Source organism: Salmo trutta, chromosome 36 (assembly GCF_901001165.1).
Source record: "Salmo trutta chromosome 36, fSalTru1.1, whole genome shotgun sequence".
NCBI lineage: Eukaryota > Metazoa > Chordata > Actinopteri > Salmoniformes > Salmonidae > Salmo > Salmo trutta.
In genome coordinates, this window is record NC_042992.1 from 38,807,693 (window position 1) to 38,828,208 (window position 20,516).

General features: G+C 42.3%; 1 protein-coding gene across 2 annotated transcripts; it reads right to left on the reverse strand.

Annotated features, from left to right (window-relative positions):
- Positions 1-1,383: 1,383 nt before the first annotated feature.
- Positions 1,384-18,604, reverse strand: clk2a (CDC-like kinase 2a). Of its 2 annotated transcripts, XM_029735796.1 has the most exons (13): positions 18,463-18,604; positions 17,156-17,343; positions 16,609-16,903; positions 15,700-15,790; positions 14,585-14,651; positions 13,132-13,248; positions 11,218-11,384; positions 7,355-7,449; positions 6,736-6,865; positions 3,776-3,858; positions 3,158-3,237; positions 2,774-2,864; positions 1,384-2,540 (listed from the first exon to the last, which is right to left on the reverse strand). In XM_029735796.1, the coding sequence occupies exons 2-13, from the start codon at positions 17,341-17,343 to the stop codon at positions 2,352-2,354; spliced, it is 1,593 nt and encodes a 530-aa protein (XP_029591656.1). In that variant the 5' UTR covers positions 18,463-18,604; the 3' UTR covers positions 1,384-2,351. The 2 variants fall into 2 exon arrangements, with proteins under 2 accessions (XP_029591656.1, XP_029591657.1); XM_029735797.1 differs by lacking the exons at positions 15,700-15,790; positions 17,156-17,343; positions 18,463-18,604 and having other exon boundaries at positions 16,609-16,722.
- Positions 18,605-20,516: the final 1,912 nt, after the last annotated feature.

Consider the following 20,516-nt stretch of genomic DNA (forward strand, 5'->3'; position numbering starts at 1 on the left):
TAATGACCAAGCGAAAAAAAGTTTAGCATTTTTAGCAAAGATATATATTTTTTTAAACAAATGCCTTATGTAAATAAGTACTCAGACCCGTTGCTATGAGACTCAGGTGTCTCCTGTTTCCATTGATCATCCTTGAGCTGCTTCTATAACTTGGAGTCCACCTGTGTAAATTCAATTGATTGGACATGACTTGGAAAGGCCCACGCCTGTCTATAGAAGAGGTCCCACAGTTGACAGAGAATGTCAAAGCAAAAACCAAGCCATGACGTTGAAGGAATTGTCCGTAGAGCTCCGAGACAGGATTGTGTCGAGAAACAGACCCAGGGAAGGGTATCAACACATTTCTGCAGAATTGAAGCTCCCCAAGAACACAGAGGCCTCCATCATTCTTAAATGTAAGAGGTTTGGAACCACCAAGACTCTTCCTAGAGCTCAGCTGGCTGCCCAGCCAAACTGAGCAATCAGGGGAGAATGGCCTTGGTCAGGGAGGTGACCAAGAACCCAATGGTCACTCTGACAGAGTTCCTCTGTGGAGATGGGTTGTCCTCCTGGAAGGTTCTCCCATCTCTGCAGCAATCCACCAAATCAGGCTTTTATTTTTATACATTTGCAAAATGTCTTGCTTTGTCATTATGGGGTATTGTGTGTAGATTGATGGCGGAATTACATTTTAGAATAAGGCTGTAGTGTAAAAAGGTCAAGGGGTCTGAATGAACTTTGTCTGCCTTAGTTTACTGGCATTTATCTACAGATTGTTGCTTTGCTAAGCTTTGCTCTAACTTTTATGGTAGCAGATGGGAGAAACAGATGGAGCGAGGGAAAGCAGGCCAGGGACAGTGAGGCAGAGACTAAGGTAGTAGAGAGATGACGAGTTAGTGACAGATGGAGGAGTACACCTGCCAGGCGGCTGCCACAGCGGATCCTCTTGTCCTTGGCCCGTCCCGTGGGTGAGCCTGCTATGTCAGATCTGGAAGGCAGACTTCAGAGGAGTTTCCATGGGTGAACCTCCATCTTTCCTTGCATTCTACCTATTCCTTCTCAAAAACACATTGGCGGAGAACATCTGAGGGGAGGGACCTAGGACCTCCTCTAATAAGGTTGAGGTGGGGAGAAGATCAGAATGAAGGAAAGATGAAGATTGTAGCTCTAAAGACTATTTGGTTAGTAGTAGCAGAGTTGGTGGCAAAATACTATGAAATAGAGCAATAGGGGTTATTAAGGGGTTTCCTGACAGCCTGCTATATCTTATGCCAACACTAGTTTTGCCAGACACACACAGAAGTCCTCCTAAGGGCTACAGTCTCAAGATAAATCAGGGATTCAAAGACACAATCAAGCATCGAAGACAAAAAGCCTTCGCATAACTGTGCCAGAGGCCAAAGCTGACATTAACAGCACTATAAGCCCTGGCAAAGGAGGACTTGACTTTAATTCTAAACAATCATACATATATACAGTTTTATACACTTAAATCTCATACAAAAAGTACTGTACAGGGAGGTGACCAGCAGTAGCGTCTCATAATAAATACTGTAAACTGTGCTGCTGTGTGCCTGTGGCATCGGGATGCCACACTTGACTACTATGACCCTGTGGGTACGTGCGTTCTCATAGACCACAAGCCTGATCCTATCAAAGTATAAAAAGGCAGTTTGCGTTGTGTGTGGGTCAGTTCCCCAGACAAGATGACCAGCTGAAAAAACACGTCTAGGCGTGAGTACTATTATTACATTAATATGGCAGCATAATCCCTCTCCTCGAAAGCATTACGTAACAGAAATAAATATATCAATAGGAGAGGCCTACATAAACAATGTGGTGTGTCAATCACGCATTGACAAAACATGTCATCCAATTGGCTAATATTAGTCCAGATCGATGGTTTCCAAATAAATAGTGCTCTTTAAATGGAAGAACTAACCACGTTACACATTACAATGCCCCCTCTTCGCCTATTGTCTGACATCAAACGAAAGGGTCCCAATATTTGATTTCGTAGCGAGGGTCCCTCTTGCTCTCACTAGTGTTCCACTTAATGGACCTAGACCAGGCCGGTCCTTTTCTTTACATGCGGAAGACTGGAGCTGGGTAGTTTAAGGTTGGGCTAAAAACTCTAATCTCGTCATGTCTTCTGTTGGGAGTAGAAGCCGAGAGGACTAAGAGGACTGTCCTTTTCTGAAGTCCTTCTGGTCTTCTAGCTGCCAGCATGAGCCCCTCACCTGGCTGTGGAGGTTGGGGCAGTATAGTAAGCAGGAGGGAACAGGTTCATGCTGTGATACGCCACCTTAAGCGGTCATATCTGTCTGCTCCACCTTAAATCCCTCTATCGTTAAGAGTCTGGAGGCCCTGGGTCACCGGCTGATGTCGCGGTTGCCCTCCCAGCTCTTCCCCCCCACCGCATCGCCTGCTGTCCCCGATTCGAAGAAAGGGTGCCTGAGGGAGTTGGCCAGAACCAGGCGCTTAGTGGGCTCGTACTCCAGCATGCTCTCAATCAGGTCAAACAGCTGATGGTGCTCCTCAGCCTCCGACAACAGGTATCTCTGAGAGAGAGACAAAGAGAGAGCGGGTATACAGAGATGTGATTAAGCATAACAATGAAAATCAGGAACCGTTGATACTAGATTTGGGGTTAGGGTTCATTTAACATGTCTAAAGAGGATGATTTTAGAAATTCCTGGTTAATCCGATATGAGAGGGTGAATGAGAGGTAGCGGGCAAGGAAGATAAAGTAGTGGGGTGCTACACAAGGAGAGAAAAGGAGCTGCTCTCTTACCCGTAAGGGTTTGCAGTTCTCCCTCACGTATCTCCCAGCTGATGAGCTTTCGTCCCAGTCCAGACGGCCGCGGTAAAAATATTTCTGCTTCCTGAGTTGAGAAATTGTCAAAGATTGAGGCGTGACATACAGAGATAAAAACACTTAGAAGAACAGTTTGTGTGTGCACGTGCATGCAGGGGCAGCACCCTGGAAGAGTTGCCATGGGGTTCGATGTAAGACAATGACAAACATCACTAGAAAAAAGGCCCTTTAATGTGGCATGGACCAAATTTGACTTTGATGCTCTGTGTCAACAACTAGACGCTATGGGGGTGTGTGTTGGATTGCTTTTTGACCTGCAACAAACTACACAGATGCACCTGGTCATGTGTGAGCTCTGACCTTGTCTTGCGTATCATCCTGGAGGGCACTGGCCCCAGTATTCTCTCCATCATAGCCAGATGCTCCCTGTTATCATGAGTCTGAGGGAGGGATGAACAAACAAGATAGCCATGGTAAATCTTCATTTCATCACCATTTCTCATTCAATGTATAAAATAGCCATAAAAGTAGATTGTGGATATCAGCAATGCAAACAGACCATTATCAGAGTGCTCACCTATCTTGAAACTATTTAAATAAAACGCTGAGTAAAATGTGGCTGAAGTTGAGAGCTTTGAATAGAATGTGTGAGCTAGCATCTATGGTATTAGAAGCACGGCCAAGCAAAACTCAGAACACAGAGGACAACCTCAACCAAGGGTTGATCCTCAATAGGATTAGCAGCTGTGTCTCCCTGCTGCTCTCTCCGGCTCAACATGTGCGTGTTTTCTTGCACGTGCGCAAATGTATTTGTGGGTACACATGCTGGTGTGATACTGGTCCGACTCCGGGCTGACCAATCCGAGTGACCAGGCAGTAAGCTATTCTGGGCTTCGTTCAGTCCTTCCTGAAAATCGACCAATCTAGGAAGGCAGCTGTCGCCAGACAGAATTGGGTCGGGAAGTGAAGTGGGGTTACCTGGAACAAGGTGAAGCCTAGGTAGTACTCGAACAGGATGCAACCGATGCTCCACACGTCACATGGCTGGCTCCAGCCCAGCTCTGCAGGAAAAAAACATAATGGGTGGAAAATAACATTTCTCAGGTGGTTTCCCAGAGACAGATTAAGCCTAATGCTGGATTACAAAGTATTTAAATTGAGATTCTCCATTTAGCTTGTCTTTCAGTCAAAGACTAGGCATAATCTGTGTCCAGGAAATGCCCCCTTATTAGTCAACGCATATTGAATTGGTGTAGGCTGGTGGAACCTGACAAAACAGCAGGAAAAACTCAATTTAAAACACTAGCCTCACTCTTACTCCAGTGCTTCGATTTATCAAAAGCAACAATCCAAGTCTCAACACAACAGCTTTCTGCCTAAACATTGTTCGTCACTTCACAACTAGCGTTTCAGATCAAGAGGGTGAGTGTGCAGCTTTTGAGTTTCTTTAAATAGAACACGGGAGGACTTAAACATGCCACATAACATGGCCAAGGGTAAGCGTACACCTTGAGCTTTTAAAATGACGTGAAAAGACAAAATCAACCCCGCTCAAAGCACACTCAACTAATTATCTCATGCACTACTAAGCGAGGTTAAGCCGATCAACTGTGCTTAGTGTCTGACTGAGTTGTTCAGTGTCTACCTGACTGGAACAGAACTGGCAGGCTATGGCAGTTCAACGCGACTGCCAAGGAACACCACCCCCCCCCCTTTGTGTTTTAGAATAGCCCTCCTCGCTCAACTGAAGCAACCAGACAAGACTATAGACGTTCATTGCCAACGTAGCGGCTACACACCCTTAGTTTAAGAAGAGTCCTCATTTGGGCTGTGGCGGTCGTGAAATTGTCAAGCAAATAACTGCCAGTCACAGTAATTTGACCATTAATTAACACACATTTCACATCTCCTGGCTTCCAAACATTGCCTACAAGCCACTGATGCAGACCTTTAGAACATCTACATTAAACAGTCTAATAAATCCATGTAATATAGCCTACACCTTCCAAATAAATCAATGATTTATTTTAGACAGGTCTAAAGAAGCATGATATGAAGAAAATGTAGTCTTTTTCAGAAGAACAGAATAACATACTCTTAGTTGTCCATGTTAAGCCCTGATCTGGCTGTGCCATATGGCTGTGGGCTACACTAGTTCATTTAGCAGACAAGATTTGGTTAAAACTCCATGGCATTATTTTATAATATGAAGAATACAATTGAACATAACGGAATTAAATAGGATATTTTCTCCAAACAATTTGAGTGCACACATGCGGCTATTCTATGTTGAGCGGTTAACAAAGAAATAGGTACTCCTATATGCTTAATTTAGAGATATTCATGTAACTTTAGTTGTGATACATAATGTTGGGCTATATGTTTAGATTTTTAATACACTAAGGTTGCATGAGACTAATGATTTGAAAAAAGTCGCATGAAAAGGCCCTAGCTCTGCTTTGTTTATTGCGCAGGCTGTACACACTTCATCAGTCTCTCATTCACAATGTGACAAGCACTTGATAATACCTTTAAAACATTACAATACATTCACAACACACTGTGTGCCCTCAGGCCCCTACTCCACCACATACCCACAGTACTAAATTCATGTGTATGTATAGTGCGTATGTAATCGTATGTGTGTATGCATGTGTCTGTGCCAATGTTTGTGTTGCTTCACAGTCCCCGCTGTTCCATAAGGTGTTTTTTTAATCTAATTTTACTGCATGTGGAATAGAGTTCCATGTAGTCATGGCTCTATGTAGTACTGTGTGCCTCCCATAGGACTTGGGGACTGTGAAGAGACCTCTTGTGGCATGTCTTGTGGGGTATGCATGGGTGTCCAAGCTGTGTGCCAGTAGTTTAGACAGACAGCTCGGTGCATTCAACATGTCAATACCTCTCATAAATAAAAGTAGTGATGAAGTCAATCTCTCCTCCACTTCGAGCCAGGAGAGATTGACATGCATATTATTAATATTAGCTCTCTGTGTACATCCAAGGGCCAGCCGTACTGCCCTGTTCTGAGCCAATTGCAAATGTCCTATGTCCTTTTTTGTGGCACCTGACCACATGACTGAACAGTAGTCAAGGTGCAACAAAACTAGGACCTGTAGGACCTAGTGATGTTAAGGCAGAGCATCGCATTAATATAGACAGACTTCTCCCCATCTTAGCTACTACTGCATCAATATGTTTTGACCATGACAGTTAATCATCAGCGTGTGATGGGTGAATATTCTTGATTTAATCTTGTCTCTACATGCATTGTATATTATTTAGTGTATTCAGAAAGTATTCAGGGTCGGAATACTTTCTGAATGCACTGTATGTGTGAAATTTGTTTTTCGATTTAGAATGACCCATTATCATGAATCGGTCTCAAAAAAATATGTAATCTATGTACTTAGATGGCGAATGGAGGACGCCTTTCCCATGGTTAATTTTCATGCCAGCCAGATAAGCAACAGGAGTATAGCCTCTCTTTACAATGTGCTTAATATTAGGAAAGTTGAATAATAAATATAGTAAGCCTAGCCTATAGAAAGCTGATGGGACCCTCTTCTTAAGAGGCCATCACTCTTTTCTTCAGCAATCGCATGGCCTATAAAAATGTTGCACAACATGAGCTCTCATGAAGGGTTTGATAACATTTTTGATCACATTTGCATTGATGTCAGAGTGATTAGAGGGACAATCGAGTGCCGAGTACCAGGCAGTTAGCAAGTTTGGTAGGCTACTAATGACCATCGGCAGCATCAGAGCTTTGAGAAGCCTTATTATCGTGACTAAATGGTCATGTGGAATTTGACTGCCGTCGTGAATCGTGACCACCGGTGTGGCCGTAATACGGTCACTGTAACAGCCCTAGTCCTCATCCAATTGATCAGCCAACTGGCCTGAAGGAATGAAGTCTGAAGTGGGAGGTCACTCACCTAGTATGACTTCTGGGGCGCGGTAGTGCCGTGTGGAGACGATGGTGCTGTGGTGCTCGTGGTCAAACGTGGCACTGCCAAAGTCCACCACCCGTACATTCGTGCTCTTCACGGTCCGCTCTTCGCGCTTCTGTAGGGGAGGAAGGTGAAAAATGACATGGTTTAAAAACAGAAAACGTCCTAAAAAATATATATATAAAAAGTAAAAAAAGGTTTCCACTATCACTGAACTAATTTCAAACCTCATGAAACAAGTAAAAGGTAAACTTTTAGAATGGGGCCAGTGAGTGATGCCTTGATTACTCCATTTCTGATATCTAGTAACCTTGACATTTAACCATACCTGTATCCAAATGGAAAATGCTTCATTTGTTTTGCTCTGGTACATTAAGGCCAATTCATCATCTGCACTTAACGCCTGCTTAAGCAGTTGCTATGACAATCAGGTCGCATCCCAAATGGTACCCTTTAACCTATAAAGTAAACTACTTTTGACCAGGCACTGGTTAAAAGTAGTGCACTATTGGGGAATAGGGTGCCATTTGGGACGCACCCTTGGTGAACGCAAAACAGGCTCTGAAGAAAGTACATTATCCTGAGGCCTGACTTCTCGTCTCACCTTCTCTACGTTATAGGTCATAGTGAAGTCGGAGTTGACAAACAGGATGTTTTCTGGCTTCAGGTCTGTGTGTGTCAGCTTGGTATCATGAAGAACTGTGAGGAGAAAATCCCAGTTAAAATCCCAACAAACGAGACATCCGCATTCGATGGTGGTAAATGAAAAGAGCACTCCTCTTCTGACAGGTGTTTGAACCAACGATGCCCTCATGTGGCTAAAGGCTTCTTATTGTAAACAACGGTGGCCTTTTACTCCAACCTCTCAGTCTCAAGGGGAGAGCTATATATGGGTTGTTGTAGTGAGACTTACAGTGCATCCGGAAAGTATACAGACATCTTCCTTTTAACACATTGTTACGTTACAGCCTTATTCTAAAATGTATTAAATAAAACATTTCAAAGTGAACGCATTTTAGCAAATGCATGAAAATAAAAAACAAATAACTTATCTACATACAGTACCAGTCAAAAGTTGACACCTACTCATTCCATGGCTTTTCTTTAAAATGTACTATTTTCGACATTGTAGAATAATAGTGAAGACATGTATGAACACGTTATGTCGTAACCAACAACAAAAAAAGAAGCTGGTTGAGAGAATGCCATCAGTGTGCAAAGCTGTCATCAAGGCTACTTTGAAGAATCTCAAATAAACATTTTGATTTGTATAAATCCTCTTAGGGATAGGGGGCAGTATTTTCACGGCCGGATGAAAAACGTACCCAACTTAAACTGCCTGCTACGCGGGCCCAGGAGGTAGGATATGCATATTATTAGTAGATTTGGATAGAAAACACTCTGAAGTTTCTAAAACTGTTTGAATGATGTCTGAGTATAACAGAACTCATATGGCAGGCAAAAACCTGAGAAAAATCCAACCAGGAAGTGGGAAATCTGAGGTTGTAGTTTTTTCAAGTGATTGCCTCTACAGTATACAGTGACTTAGGGTTCATTTTACACTTCCTAAAGCTTCCACTAGATGTCAACAGTCTGTAGAACCTTGTTTGAGGATTCTATGGTGAATTTGAAGGGAATAACAGCCCGAGGAAGTAGGTGTCCCATTATAAGGCATGGGTTCAGTCACGCAAATCTACTAATAATATGCATATCCTACCTCCTGGGCCCGAGTAGCAGGCATATTCCTTAAGAGAACGGATAGGTCCGGTTGGAATTTTATTGAAGATATATGTTAAAAACAACAAAGATTGATTCTATACATCGTTTGACATGTTTCTACAAACTGTAGTATAACTTTGACTTTGTCTGGACTAAGTAAGCACGCGCATTGTGGATTTGGATAGTGAACCTAACACGAACAAAATGGATGTATTTGGACATAAAGATAAACTTTATCGAACATTTGTGGAACTTGGATTCCTGGGAGTGCATTCTGATGAAGATAATCAAAGGTAAGTGAATATTTAATGTAATTTCTTAGTTTTATTGACTCCAAGATGGCGGGTTTCTGTTTGCTTGTTGTTGGTGTCTTCTGGGCTGTTCTCAGATTATTGCAAATTGTGCTTTCGCCGTGAACCTTTTTTGAAATCTGACAAAGCGGTTGCATTTAGGAGAAGGTTATCTATAATTCTGTGCATAACACTTGTATATTGATCAAAGCTTATGATGAGTATTTCTGTAATATGTGTGCTCATTGTGCTCATTCACCGAAAGGTTTGGAGGGAAAACATTTCTGAACATTACGCGCCAACGTAAAAATGGGGTTTTTGGATATAAATATGAACTTTATCGAGCAAAACATACATGTATTGTGTAACATGAAGTCCTATGAGTGCCATCTGATGAAGATCAAAGGTTAGTGCTTAATTCTAGCTGTATTTCTGGTTTTTGTGACGTCTCTCCTTGCTGGGAAAATGGCTGTGTGGCTTTTCTTGATTAGGTGGTGTCCTAACAATCTAATGTTTTGCCTTCGCCGTAAAGCCTTTTTGAAATCGGACAATGTGGTTAGATTAAGGAGAATCTTATCTTTAAAATGGTGTATAATACTTGTATGTGTGAGACATTTGAATTATGACATTTTTGTTGTTTTGAATTTGGCGCTCTGATTTTTCACTGGCTGTCGTCAAAATCAATCCCGCTAACGGGATCCTATCTCGAGGGGGTCCTCAACAGGTTAACACTTTTTTGGTTACTACATGATTCTGTGTGTCATTTCATAGCTGACGTCACTATTATTCTACAACGTAGAAAAGTCAAAATAAAGAAAAATCCTTGAATGAGTATGTGTCCAAACTTTTGAGTGGTACTGTAACTATTCCACCCCTTTGCTATGAGACTCGAAATTGAGCTCAAGTGCATCCTGTTTCCATTGATCATCCTTGAGGCGTTTCTACAATTTGCTTGGAGTCCACACCCGTCTAGATAAGGTCCCACAGTTGACAGAGCAAAAACCAAGCCATGAGGTTGAAGGAATTGTCCACAGAGCTGCGAGATTGATTTGTGCCTCGACACAATCCTAAGGTTGCCAAAAAAAAGTGGGTGGCAAAAAAATGTCTGCAGCATTGAAGGACGCCAAGAACACAATGGCCTCCATCATTCTTAAAAGGAAGAAGTTCGGACCCACCAAGACTCCTAGAGCTGGCTGCCCAGCCAAACAGAGAGAAGGGCCTTGGTCAGGGAGGTGACCAAGAATCCGATGGTTACTGAAGGAGCAACAGTGTTCCTCTGTGGAGATGTTCGAACCGTCCAGAAGGTCAACCATCTGTGCAGCATTCCACCAATCAGGCCTTTGTGGTAGAGCGGCCAGACGGAAGCCACTCCTCAGTAAAAGGCACGAGAGCCCACTTGGAGTTTGCTAAAAAGGCAGCTAAAGGACTCGGACCATGAGAAACAAGTTTCTCTGGTCTGATGAAACCAAGATAACTCTTTGGCCTGAATGCCAAGCATCACGTCTGGATGAAACGTGGCACCTCCCTACGGTGAAGCATGGTGGGGCAGCATCAAGTTGTAGGGATGTTTTTCAGTGGTAGGGACTGGGAGACTAGTCAGGAGACTAGTCAGGATCGAAGGAAAGATGAACGGAGCAAAGTACAGAGAGATCCTTGATGAAAACCTGCTCCAGAGCGCTCAGGACTTCAGACTGGGGCGAAGGTTCACCTTCCAACAGGACAACAACCCTAAGCACACAGCCAAGACAATGAAGGCATGGCTTCGGGACAAGTCTCAATGTCCTTGAGTGGCCCAGCTAGAGCCCGGACTTGTACCCGATCAAACATCTCTGGTGCAACCTGAAAATAGCTGTGCAGTGACACTCCCCACCCAACCTGACAGAGCTTGAGAGGATCTGCAGAGAAGAATGGGAGAAACTCCTCAAATACAGGTGTGTCAAGCTTGTAGCATCATACCCAAGAAAACTTCAGACTGAAATGGCAGCCAAAAGTGCTTCAAAGTGCTCAGTAAAGGGTCTGAATACTTATGCAAATGTAATCGTTTACTAAAAAGTGTAATACATTTACAAACCTTTCTAAAAACCTGTTATGCTTTGTCATTATGTGGTATTGTGTGTAGATTGAGGGGATTTGTTTTGTTTTGTTGATTAAGGCTGTAATGTAACAAAATGTGGAAAAGTAAAAGGGGTCTGAATACTTTGCAAATCCACTGTATGACCAGTTGCCGGTAGGTCATGTTGAAATTGGTTAAATAAAGGCAATACAAACAAGAAAGTAGTGTAATATCGGCACGCACGTACACTTGACAGCCAGGCTGCGGAGTAAGAATTATGACTGGAGGACTGGTAGTAGCCAAGCATCTGACTGTACTTATGTCATGCTGTTAATGTGAAAGAGAACATGCCCTCATCGACTTAGCAGGTTAAATAAAAGGCAATTAAAAAATATATAAACTTACACTTGACAGACAGGCATAGCTGGTAGGCCATGTGTCGGACCTGGGCGATGGAGTAAGGCAGGTAGTTGTTCTCCTTGAGGAAGTCAAAGGTGCTGAGGGCCAGCAACTCAAAGGAGATACACATGTGTCCGTGGTAGTCAAACCAGTCATACATCTGCACACACAGGCTGGGAGTAAAGAGGAGTTACATATTAAATAACACTAAACGCAAACATAATACAACAAAAACTAAATTATACAGGATCGAGTCAGTGCTTTTTCTGATCAAAAAGGGACTTAGATGGTGGGTGTGGAAATGGGCATGTTCAGCACTGCTTGATTTGAGAACATTTTAGAGCCCCCCCCCATGTTTTGCATTGTTAAGCCAATTTCCTGCAATTTTACAAACTTCTCCATGGAGCCGAGACACAAGAAAATGTTGCTGTTTTAAAGCAAATTTCCTGCAATTCAAAGCATTTTGCCATGGCTAATGCTTTGTCCTTTTGCTCAAACCTGCTAAATTCATTGATTTGGGAATTTAATTCTCCCCAACTGGCTAGCTTTTATTTTGGTGATTGTTGGTGGTCAAAGATTATATTACTTAAAAATATATTAGGTCCGTTATCTTTGACATACTTTATATTTTTCATAAAAACGGCATTGTTGGTTAAGGGCTTGTAAGTAAGTGTTTCACTGTAAGGTCTACACCTGTTATATTTGGCCAATGTGACTATATTTGATTTGATTTTAGTCATTTAAGTTTACGGCCAAAGTGTTTCCATTCCGAAACTGTATTTCTAATACATACACACAAAAAATATAAACTCAACATGTAAAGTGTTGGCTGAATGTTTCATGAGCTGAAATTAAAGATTCCAGAAATTTTACAAGCACAAAAACCATTAAACAAATTAGTGCACATCCCTGTTAGGAAGCATTTCCCCTTTGCCAAGATAATCCATCCACCTGACAGGTGAGGCATGTTAACTGCATGATCATTACACTTGTGCACCTTGTGCTGGGGACAATAAACAACCGATCTAAAAATGTGCAGTTTGGTCACAACACAATGCCACAGATGTCTCAAGCTGAGGTGCCATTGGCATGCTGACTGCAGGACTGTCCACCAGAGTTGTTGCCAGAGAATTGAATGTCAATTCCTCTACCATAAGCCACCTTCAACACCGTTTTAGAGAATTTGGCAGTACGTCCAACCGGCCTCACAATTGCAGACCACATGTATGGGTTGAGCGGTTTGCGGATGTCAACGTTGTGAACAGAGTGCAGGCATAAGCTACAAACAACGAACACAGTTGCATTTTATCTACGCCAATTTGAATGCATAGATATACCGTGACAAGATCCTGAAGCCCCTTGTTGTGCCATTCAGTCGCTGCCATCAGCTGTTTGGCAATGACAATGCAATGACAATGCACAGCCCCATGTCGCAAGGATCTGTACACAATTCCCGGAAGCTGATAATGTCCCAGTTCTTCCATGGCCTGTACTTACCAGACATGTCACCCATTGAGCATGTTTGGGATGCTCTGGATCAATAGCATGTTCCAGTTCTTGCCAATATCCAACAAGTTCACGTAGCCATTGAAGAGGAGTGGAACAACATTCCACAGGCCACAATCAACAGCCTGATCAACTCTATGTGAAGGAGATGTGTCGCGCTGCATGAGGCAAATGGTGGTCATACCAGATACTTATTGGTTATCTGATCCACACCTCTACCTTTTCCCCCTACCAGATGCATATCTATTCTCCTAGTAATGTGAAATGGATAGTTTAGGGCCTAATGAAATAAAAAAAAATGTACCTGAATTCCTTATATGAACTGTATCTCAGTAAAATCTTAAATTGTTGCGTGTGTGTATATATACTGGTAATAAACAATACACCAGTGGTCTAAGTAGTAGGTATACTCACTGTTTGTTTTCCGGGTCTTTCTCATTGATTCTCTCCAGCACATTGATCTCCAGACGAGCTGCTTCCTTGTATTTCTCCACATTTTTTATGATCTTCAGAGCAACAGTGGCTCCTCCCCTGTAAAACACAATGAATGAGAAAGATAAACGGTTAAGGTAAGGCTAAGGACGTCCCAATGATCCCTCATAGCACTAACCTTAGGTACATTCAAAGATTTTTGATTAGTCTTCAGGCTTTTCCTCTGATACACTCCACCACTGGTACCACCATATATTACAGCAAAAGTGAAGATTTGCTCTACCTCCGTGGATTTAGCTAGCGATTAGTATTAAAGGCTAGCCTAACAAAATGTTTCAGGCACATTGGCAGCTTGCGAAGACCAACTAATCAGCGTGTGGCACAGAGCAAGTTACAAGCGAATAGTATATCCAAAATGTGGATTTATATTAAGAAACAAAGTGGAAAGCTCCGTTCTTGTTTGAAAAAAATCTGTTGACTGCATGCTGTTCATTGGTCAAAGCATGCAGAGTGAATCTCTAGCACTAGGAACTGCCTGCTTGAGTGACAGGGGGCGGGACTAAGTGTGTGTGGGGGATTGAGAAGCGGCAAAAGGGAGAGAACACCGTCAACTGAGCAATAAATCAAAAGTATTGCGCATGTCAATGTCACAATTTAGGTGCCGTCCTAACACACAATACATTAGGGAATAGCATATGGCGCAAAGCTGTTATTCCCTAATGTGAGTCTTGTTAGAGGTTTATCTACATTAACCAAGAGTGCTGTTGCTTGGAAACCTGGTGTCACAGGTTTGGTAGCAAAAATAAGACTGACGGATACACTAAGATTAAAAAGCAGGTTGCAAAAGCTCTCTCTAAACATGATAAATTTGTCCAATTCTTTAACTATGAAAGTCCACCTTATTTCATACAAGAAAACAATTGTGATGAGTAAATTTGCTTTTCATGTTGATTATGCATCATCTTTTATTCCCATAATGACGTTCAGTTATCATCACATTTAAGTTCAAACTCATATCATGCTTCAGGGAGCCCAGGCAGGGACATTAGCATGGCACACATTTGCATGGGGTATAATTGCCAAGCCAGCTACACTCACAGAGCCACGCCACTCTTCCATAATTACATGGGAGGGTGATATAGGTGGAGGCTGTGTCCCAAATGGCACCTAATTTCCTTTATAGTGCACTACTTTTGACCAGGGCCCACAGGGCTATGATCAAAAGTAGTGCACTATATTAGCTAATAGGCTGCCATTTGGGACACACTGTGAATTTACACAGAGGTCTATATCTCTAGAACTAAAACGTGTAAATAGTAAACACCTAGTGCAGGGAGAGGGAACACGTCACAGAAAACAAATAGGAATCTGGAGGCTTAAAAAAAGGCCACCAGCTAATGGTCAGAGAACAGTTGTTTTTAATGCAGATACATACCGGCCATGGTCAATACATTGCATTACCCTCCCAAAGGTGCCTTCCCCCAGAGTGCCGACAATCTCATCTGGAAGACAGAGAGAGAGAGGGAGAAAGCGGGAAAGAAGGGAAGAGAAGAATTAGACATGTGGACAGGAGCAGGGAAACCAAGGCAAAAAAAGTTAGGCGTTTCAATGCTAGCGCCCATCCCCCTTTTCAGGTTGTGGACAAATGGGATGCCTATAAAAAAAATACATTTACTTTTCCACAGTCCTAGATAACCTATGACTATTGGGGTCCACACACTAACAGGGGGGAAAAAAATAAAAAAAGGGAGGGAGTAAATTTGAGTGCCCCCCAGCAGCTTATAGGAAGGAAAACAAAAGTATATTCCCTACAGATGTGGTGGTGTGCCTATTTTAGGGCAAGGTAGTGTAAGGAAAGCATTTGGTTTTACTGGTTTACCGTAATTAAAAAGACACACTCAAGCTAAACTTTTCCTGAACTTGGGGGAGGGGGGGGGGGGGTGTTTAAAACTACGTTAATTGTGTGGGTGTTATGAGATCATGATCATAACTGGTTTTTATCATGCTCTTAATTTACTATGAAGTGTAGCATTAAAAATATGCAACACTGTCAAATGAAAAAAATTGCAACACTGCAGACAACTTAAGTTGTAGAGGCCCAATGAATGTTTACTAGATTCCCTCAACTAACATGAGGTGTAAGGGCTAGATATGAGGGATTGGAAAAATATTTAAAACGTTCATAATTGCTTTGCCTAATTAAATGTATTACAAAAAAATAAATATTTGTAGACCTGGACTTGGGTTTAAACTAAAGCGCAAGAGACGATTAAGAAGTTAAGGAAATGCGGTGGTAGGGGAAGATAATTTTTTGTTTGTTGAATATCTCCGATATAAAACATACCACAGCTAGATATCTTCAACACAACGAGCAATATTTATCTAAAACCGTTATCCTCAACATTGTGTGCAATCCACCCTGCTTTTTGAGCTAGAGCGAACAACATTCTACCATGGCATCATCATCAGGCACTCCCCTGTCAGTGAATGCTCTATGGTTTTAAATACTCATATGGAGAAGGGTTACGATAGAGTAGTGGCAGTGAGTACATCTCTCTTGCAGGACGTCCCCACTCCGACAGATCAGGTGCCCTTCCTCGTCGTCCCTCACACTCAGTGCCCGCGTCCGGCTGTCGCTCCGCTGTTTGCAGCCCCCACGGCATCAGCAGGTCACGACACGACCGACAGGGGGACAGGGGGTTTTCAGGGGTAGCCGTAGCCACGGCGATGGAAGGCGGCACAGGTAGAGGAGGGAGGAGGAGGGTGGTGTAGTTGACGTAGTGGTCATTGGGCGATTCGTATGACACCACGTGAGGAAATATATAACGATAGGGATATAGTGCAAGGGAACAAGTCAAAGATCACATTTCGTCCTCTGCTTCTCTCCCCCTCTACCGTTTAACCCGTGCTGCTTACAAATAAGGAAGCAACCTGCATATCCATTCATAAATAAAAATCCAATTCATAAAAGAGCAAAAATATCTACAAATTATAATAATGCTCACTTAAAATTAAGCAGAGTACTTCCCAGAAAACAAATAAACTGAGAATGATTAGGAAATGAAACAGAAATAGTTTGAGATTAAAAACAGTGATATATCCCAACCTATGGTCACCTCTCATTCATGTCTACTTAATGCAGGATAAAATGTGGCTGATGCTTTATCCACAATGTGTCAAAAAACAATCAATGTCTCACTACACAACTCATTTTATCAAGACTGTAGAAAGTACATTTGGATTGAATTACTAAGACCAACAAAAAAAACTAAAATCCTGCTGACAAAAAAACAAAACAAAAAAGATTGTACTACTTACCAAGTCCAGGAGCTGTGGACAAGAGAAGGTTAAAGAGAAATAGAGAGAAAGACATGAGAGAGAGAGAAGAGAAAGACATGAGAGAGAGAGAGAAGAGGAGCGGGAGGGTTAAAGGAGAAGCTCGGGCCGGGCTGTACTCACCGATGAGGATGGGCTATAGGACCTGGTTCTACGCCGCCTTCGTTTGTGCTTACGCCTGCTGCCCTTCCTTCGGAGTGACTGCTCCCGTTCCCTCTCACGACCCCGCCGGTAGTCGCACATGCTCGGTGAGAAGTCGGGTGCGTAGTAACCATCGGCTGCTGCTGCTCCTCCTCCTCCATGTTCCCTTTCCCTGATTCCGCGATCTCTGTCTCGTTCGCGGCTCTGGTCCAGGCGCCGATAGCCCTCACAGTAGCGTCTGTCGTACGGCCTGCGTTCTGCAGAGCGATTATTGTAGCTGCAAAAGAGGGCCAACACAATGGGTTAGAGTAATGCTGTCTAACCATTTAAGAAGATGCATTGCTTAAACTCAGGTTACACATTATTAAATGAATGCCACCAGGCACTCTGATACAGGTACATTCATCTATTGAGATTTGAAGACTATGAAAACATTTCTACCAGATAAAATATCATACAGTACAAAAGCTACCATACCAACTAATTCAGTATGCAAGTGAACAGATATAATACAACCATACAAACACACCTCCTAGAGCGAGCATAGCTTCCCTCCTGTCTGTTTTCCCGTCCCCTTCTGTCTTTGTCCCTTTCCCGGTCACTGCTAGAGGAAAAAGAGGGCGATCTGCGGTGCCTCTGCTTGCGTCCTCTGTCTCGGTCTTGATAGCTGCTCCGGCTGGCCCGTTCTGAGGACGGGTACCGTCTTGAGTGTGGCATCTGTGACAAGACAAGAGTTGTTACTTGGTATTCTCATTGCAGTTGGTGAGGGGTTGGATTGCACTCAGTATGGAAGGGTGGGATACATAACAGCTGCATTGTGGGGAAAAGGAAGAAAGGTAGCCAAAGAAAACCTGGTGAGGAACAGGTGGTGGGGAGGTATACAATTAAACATGACTTACATTTGAAGGCTTTGAAACACAAACTCTATATTGTGGAGGCAGGTAGCATTGGGCCAGTAACTGAAAGGCTTCTAGATCAAATCCAAGGGCTGACAAGGTATGCATATGTCGTTCTGCCCCTGAACAAGGCAGTTAACCCACGTTCCTAGACCGTTATTTAAAAAAACAATTTGTTCTTAACTGGCTTGCCTAGTTAAACAAAGGATAAATAAATAAAAAAAATACTGGTTTGGTAGTATTCACGATCACAAGTGTTAAGCCAGTCAAATGCCAAGAGTACAGTAACGTTAGCCTACTGCACTCAATAACAAAAACTTAGCTAGGTTGGAGTGGCCTTATAATAACAACAGTAGCTAAGAAGAACGTTAGCTAACGTACCTTGTTGATGTTACCTGGCTAAATGCAAATGTTAGATAACTAACTTAATGACGTGGGTTAATCACTGTGACAGTTTAACTAAATGTGATAACTAAAAAAGACATGGGATGACCAAAATGTGTAGTTAGACAACTAAGTCTGTTCGCTAGCCATCATGACAACAAATAGCAATTTGTTGACTGAGACTAGTTAGCTAACTACGACGTCAGAATTCAGTCGAGTTGGCTGCATAACGAACGCTTCGCTAAATTCGCTACTAAACAATGACCTGATATTTCGCAGAAATGCACCCATGTCACACGAACTGCTTTCGTGAAGAATAGCATAAATTGTAATTTTGTCGAAATAAATAACTGTTTGGCTATTTCTGAAAATATGTCGCTAACGTTAGCTAAAAGCTATTTAGATCGGCTACCTAGCTCCCTAATGCTAGCTAATTTGACCGCCATCTTACCTAGCGTTAGCTAGCTACTTGTTAGCTTTGATTCGCATGGATTACCTTGTCATTGAAACCCGAATACAATTACATGCACACGTGTATTTCCAATTTATTGTTTACCGTTTTAGCAGCCAGGCCTGTGTGTTTATCCCACAGGAAATCCGTGTTGGCAATTGCTCGTTTTCGCTTCTCTTCTCACTATTGGAATCCTATCTATATCTGTTCCTAGCGCTGTAGCCTCATACGAACCATCACGGTCTCGCGAGCGTACGCCTGTTTTGCGACAGAACGTAAGCTCGCGAGATCATGATGTTTAGTAAAAACGCTACTAGCGCTCATCCCCTGTGCTTGCAACTTCTAAAAACATGTACATGTAGAAATAATGTTTCTTTACAGGACAAGAATTGTTTAAGAACAGATCTACAGTACCGCAAATTGCGAAATTTGCCTCTAAATGGGTAAGGGAAACATATATATTTTTTAATTAAACAGTAACATACAAAACACAAAAGACAGAACAGCCAGGCGGATTACATAGACATTCATTACAAAGAGGAAAATTAAATAAAAACATATCCACATTATATAAAATCAAATACAGACATTTAGCGAATACATGAGACATTTTGTTTTGCATACGTTTCAATAATTCTAAATAATTTTCAAAATCTGTAAAAAATTAAGGCTTTTTCAAAAATTTAGATGTGTATGACATTTCTTCCCGAATAAAATAAAAAGATTAATGACATACTGACATTCAATTGTACAATCAGTGTAAAATAATATGTCAAACTTAGATATTTCAACGGTTGTATGCATTTTGTTGCCAAGATATAGCATCACGTCAGTCCAGAACAGCTCACAACGCAAACAATTATGAAATAAGTGTTCAATGGATTGTTTCTAGTTCACAAAAAACTGCATTCACTGTAACATCAGGAATATAGTTAGAATTCAAGCTATTACACGGATAGAATCTATGGATAATCTTAAAGGAGATCTCCTTTACTTTGTTGGTCACCGTACATTTCTGTGGAGTGAGACAAGCATGGCGCCAGTTTACGTCAAACCATGAAGCCCAACTAAATATGGCAGAAGGAATCGATATCCTGTAGTAAATATCCCTTAATAAACGATTGTTAAATTTCTTATCTACACTGAACAAAAATATAAACGCAACATTTGAGTTACTGAGTTACTGAGTTACAGTTCATATAAGGAAATTAGTCCATTTAAAAAAATTCATGAAGGTATAATCTATGTATTTCACATGACTGGTCACAGATACCTTGAACAAAAATGGTAGGGGCATGGATCAGAAAACCAGTCAGTATCTGGTGTGACCATTATTTGCCTCATGCAGCGTGACACATCTCCTTCACATAGAGTTGATCAGGCTGTTGATTGTGGCCTGCGAAATGTTGTACCACTCCTCTTTAATGGCTGTGCGAAGTTGCTGGATATTGGCGGGAACTGTAACATGCTGTCGTACACTTCCACCCAGAGCATGCCAAACGTGCTCAATAGGTGGCATATCTGGTGAATATGCAGGCGATGGAAGAACTGGGCCATTTTCAGCTTCCAGGAATTGTGTACAGATCATTGTGACATGGGGCTGTGCATTATCATGCTGAAACATGATGTAATGGCAGCAGAGGACTGCCACGAAAATTGGCCTCAGGATCTCGTATCTGCACGTATCTCTGTGCATTCAAATTGCCATCGATAAAATGAAATTGTGTTTGTTGTCCGTAGCTTATGCCTGCCCATACCATAACCCCACCCCCACCATGGAGCACTCTGTTCACATAGTTAACATCAGCAAACGACTCCCCTACACGACACCATACACGTTCTCTGCAGGTGAAGTAGCCGGATGTGGAGGTCCTGGGCTGGCGTGGTTACATGTGGTCTGCGGTTGTGATGCCAGTTAGACATACTGCCAAATTTTCTAAAACTACGTGGGAGGTGGCTTATGGTAGAGAAATTAACATTAAATTCTCTGGCAACAGCTCTGGTGGACATTCCTGCAGTCAGCATGCTAAATACACGCTCCCTCAAAACTTGAGACATCTGTGGCATTGCGTTGTGTGACAAAACTGCACATTTTAGAGTGACCTTTTATTGTCCCCAGCACAAGGTGCACCTGTTTAATGATCATGCTGTTTAATCAG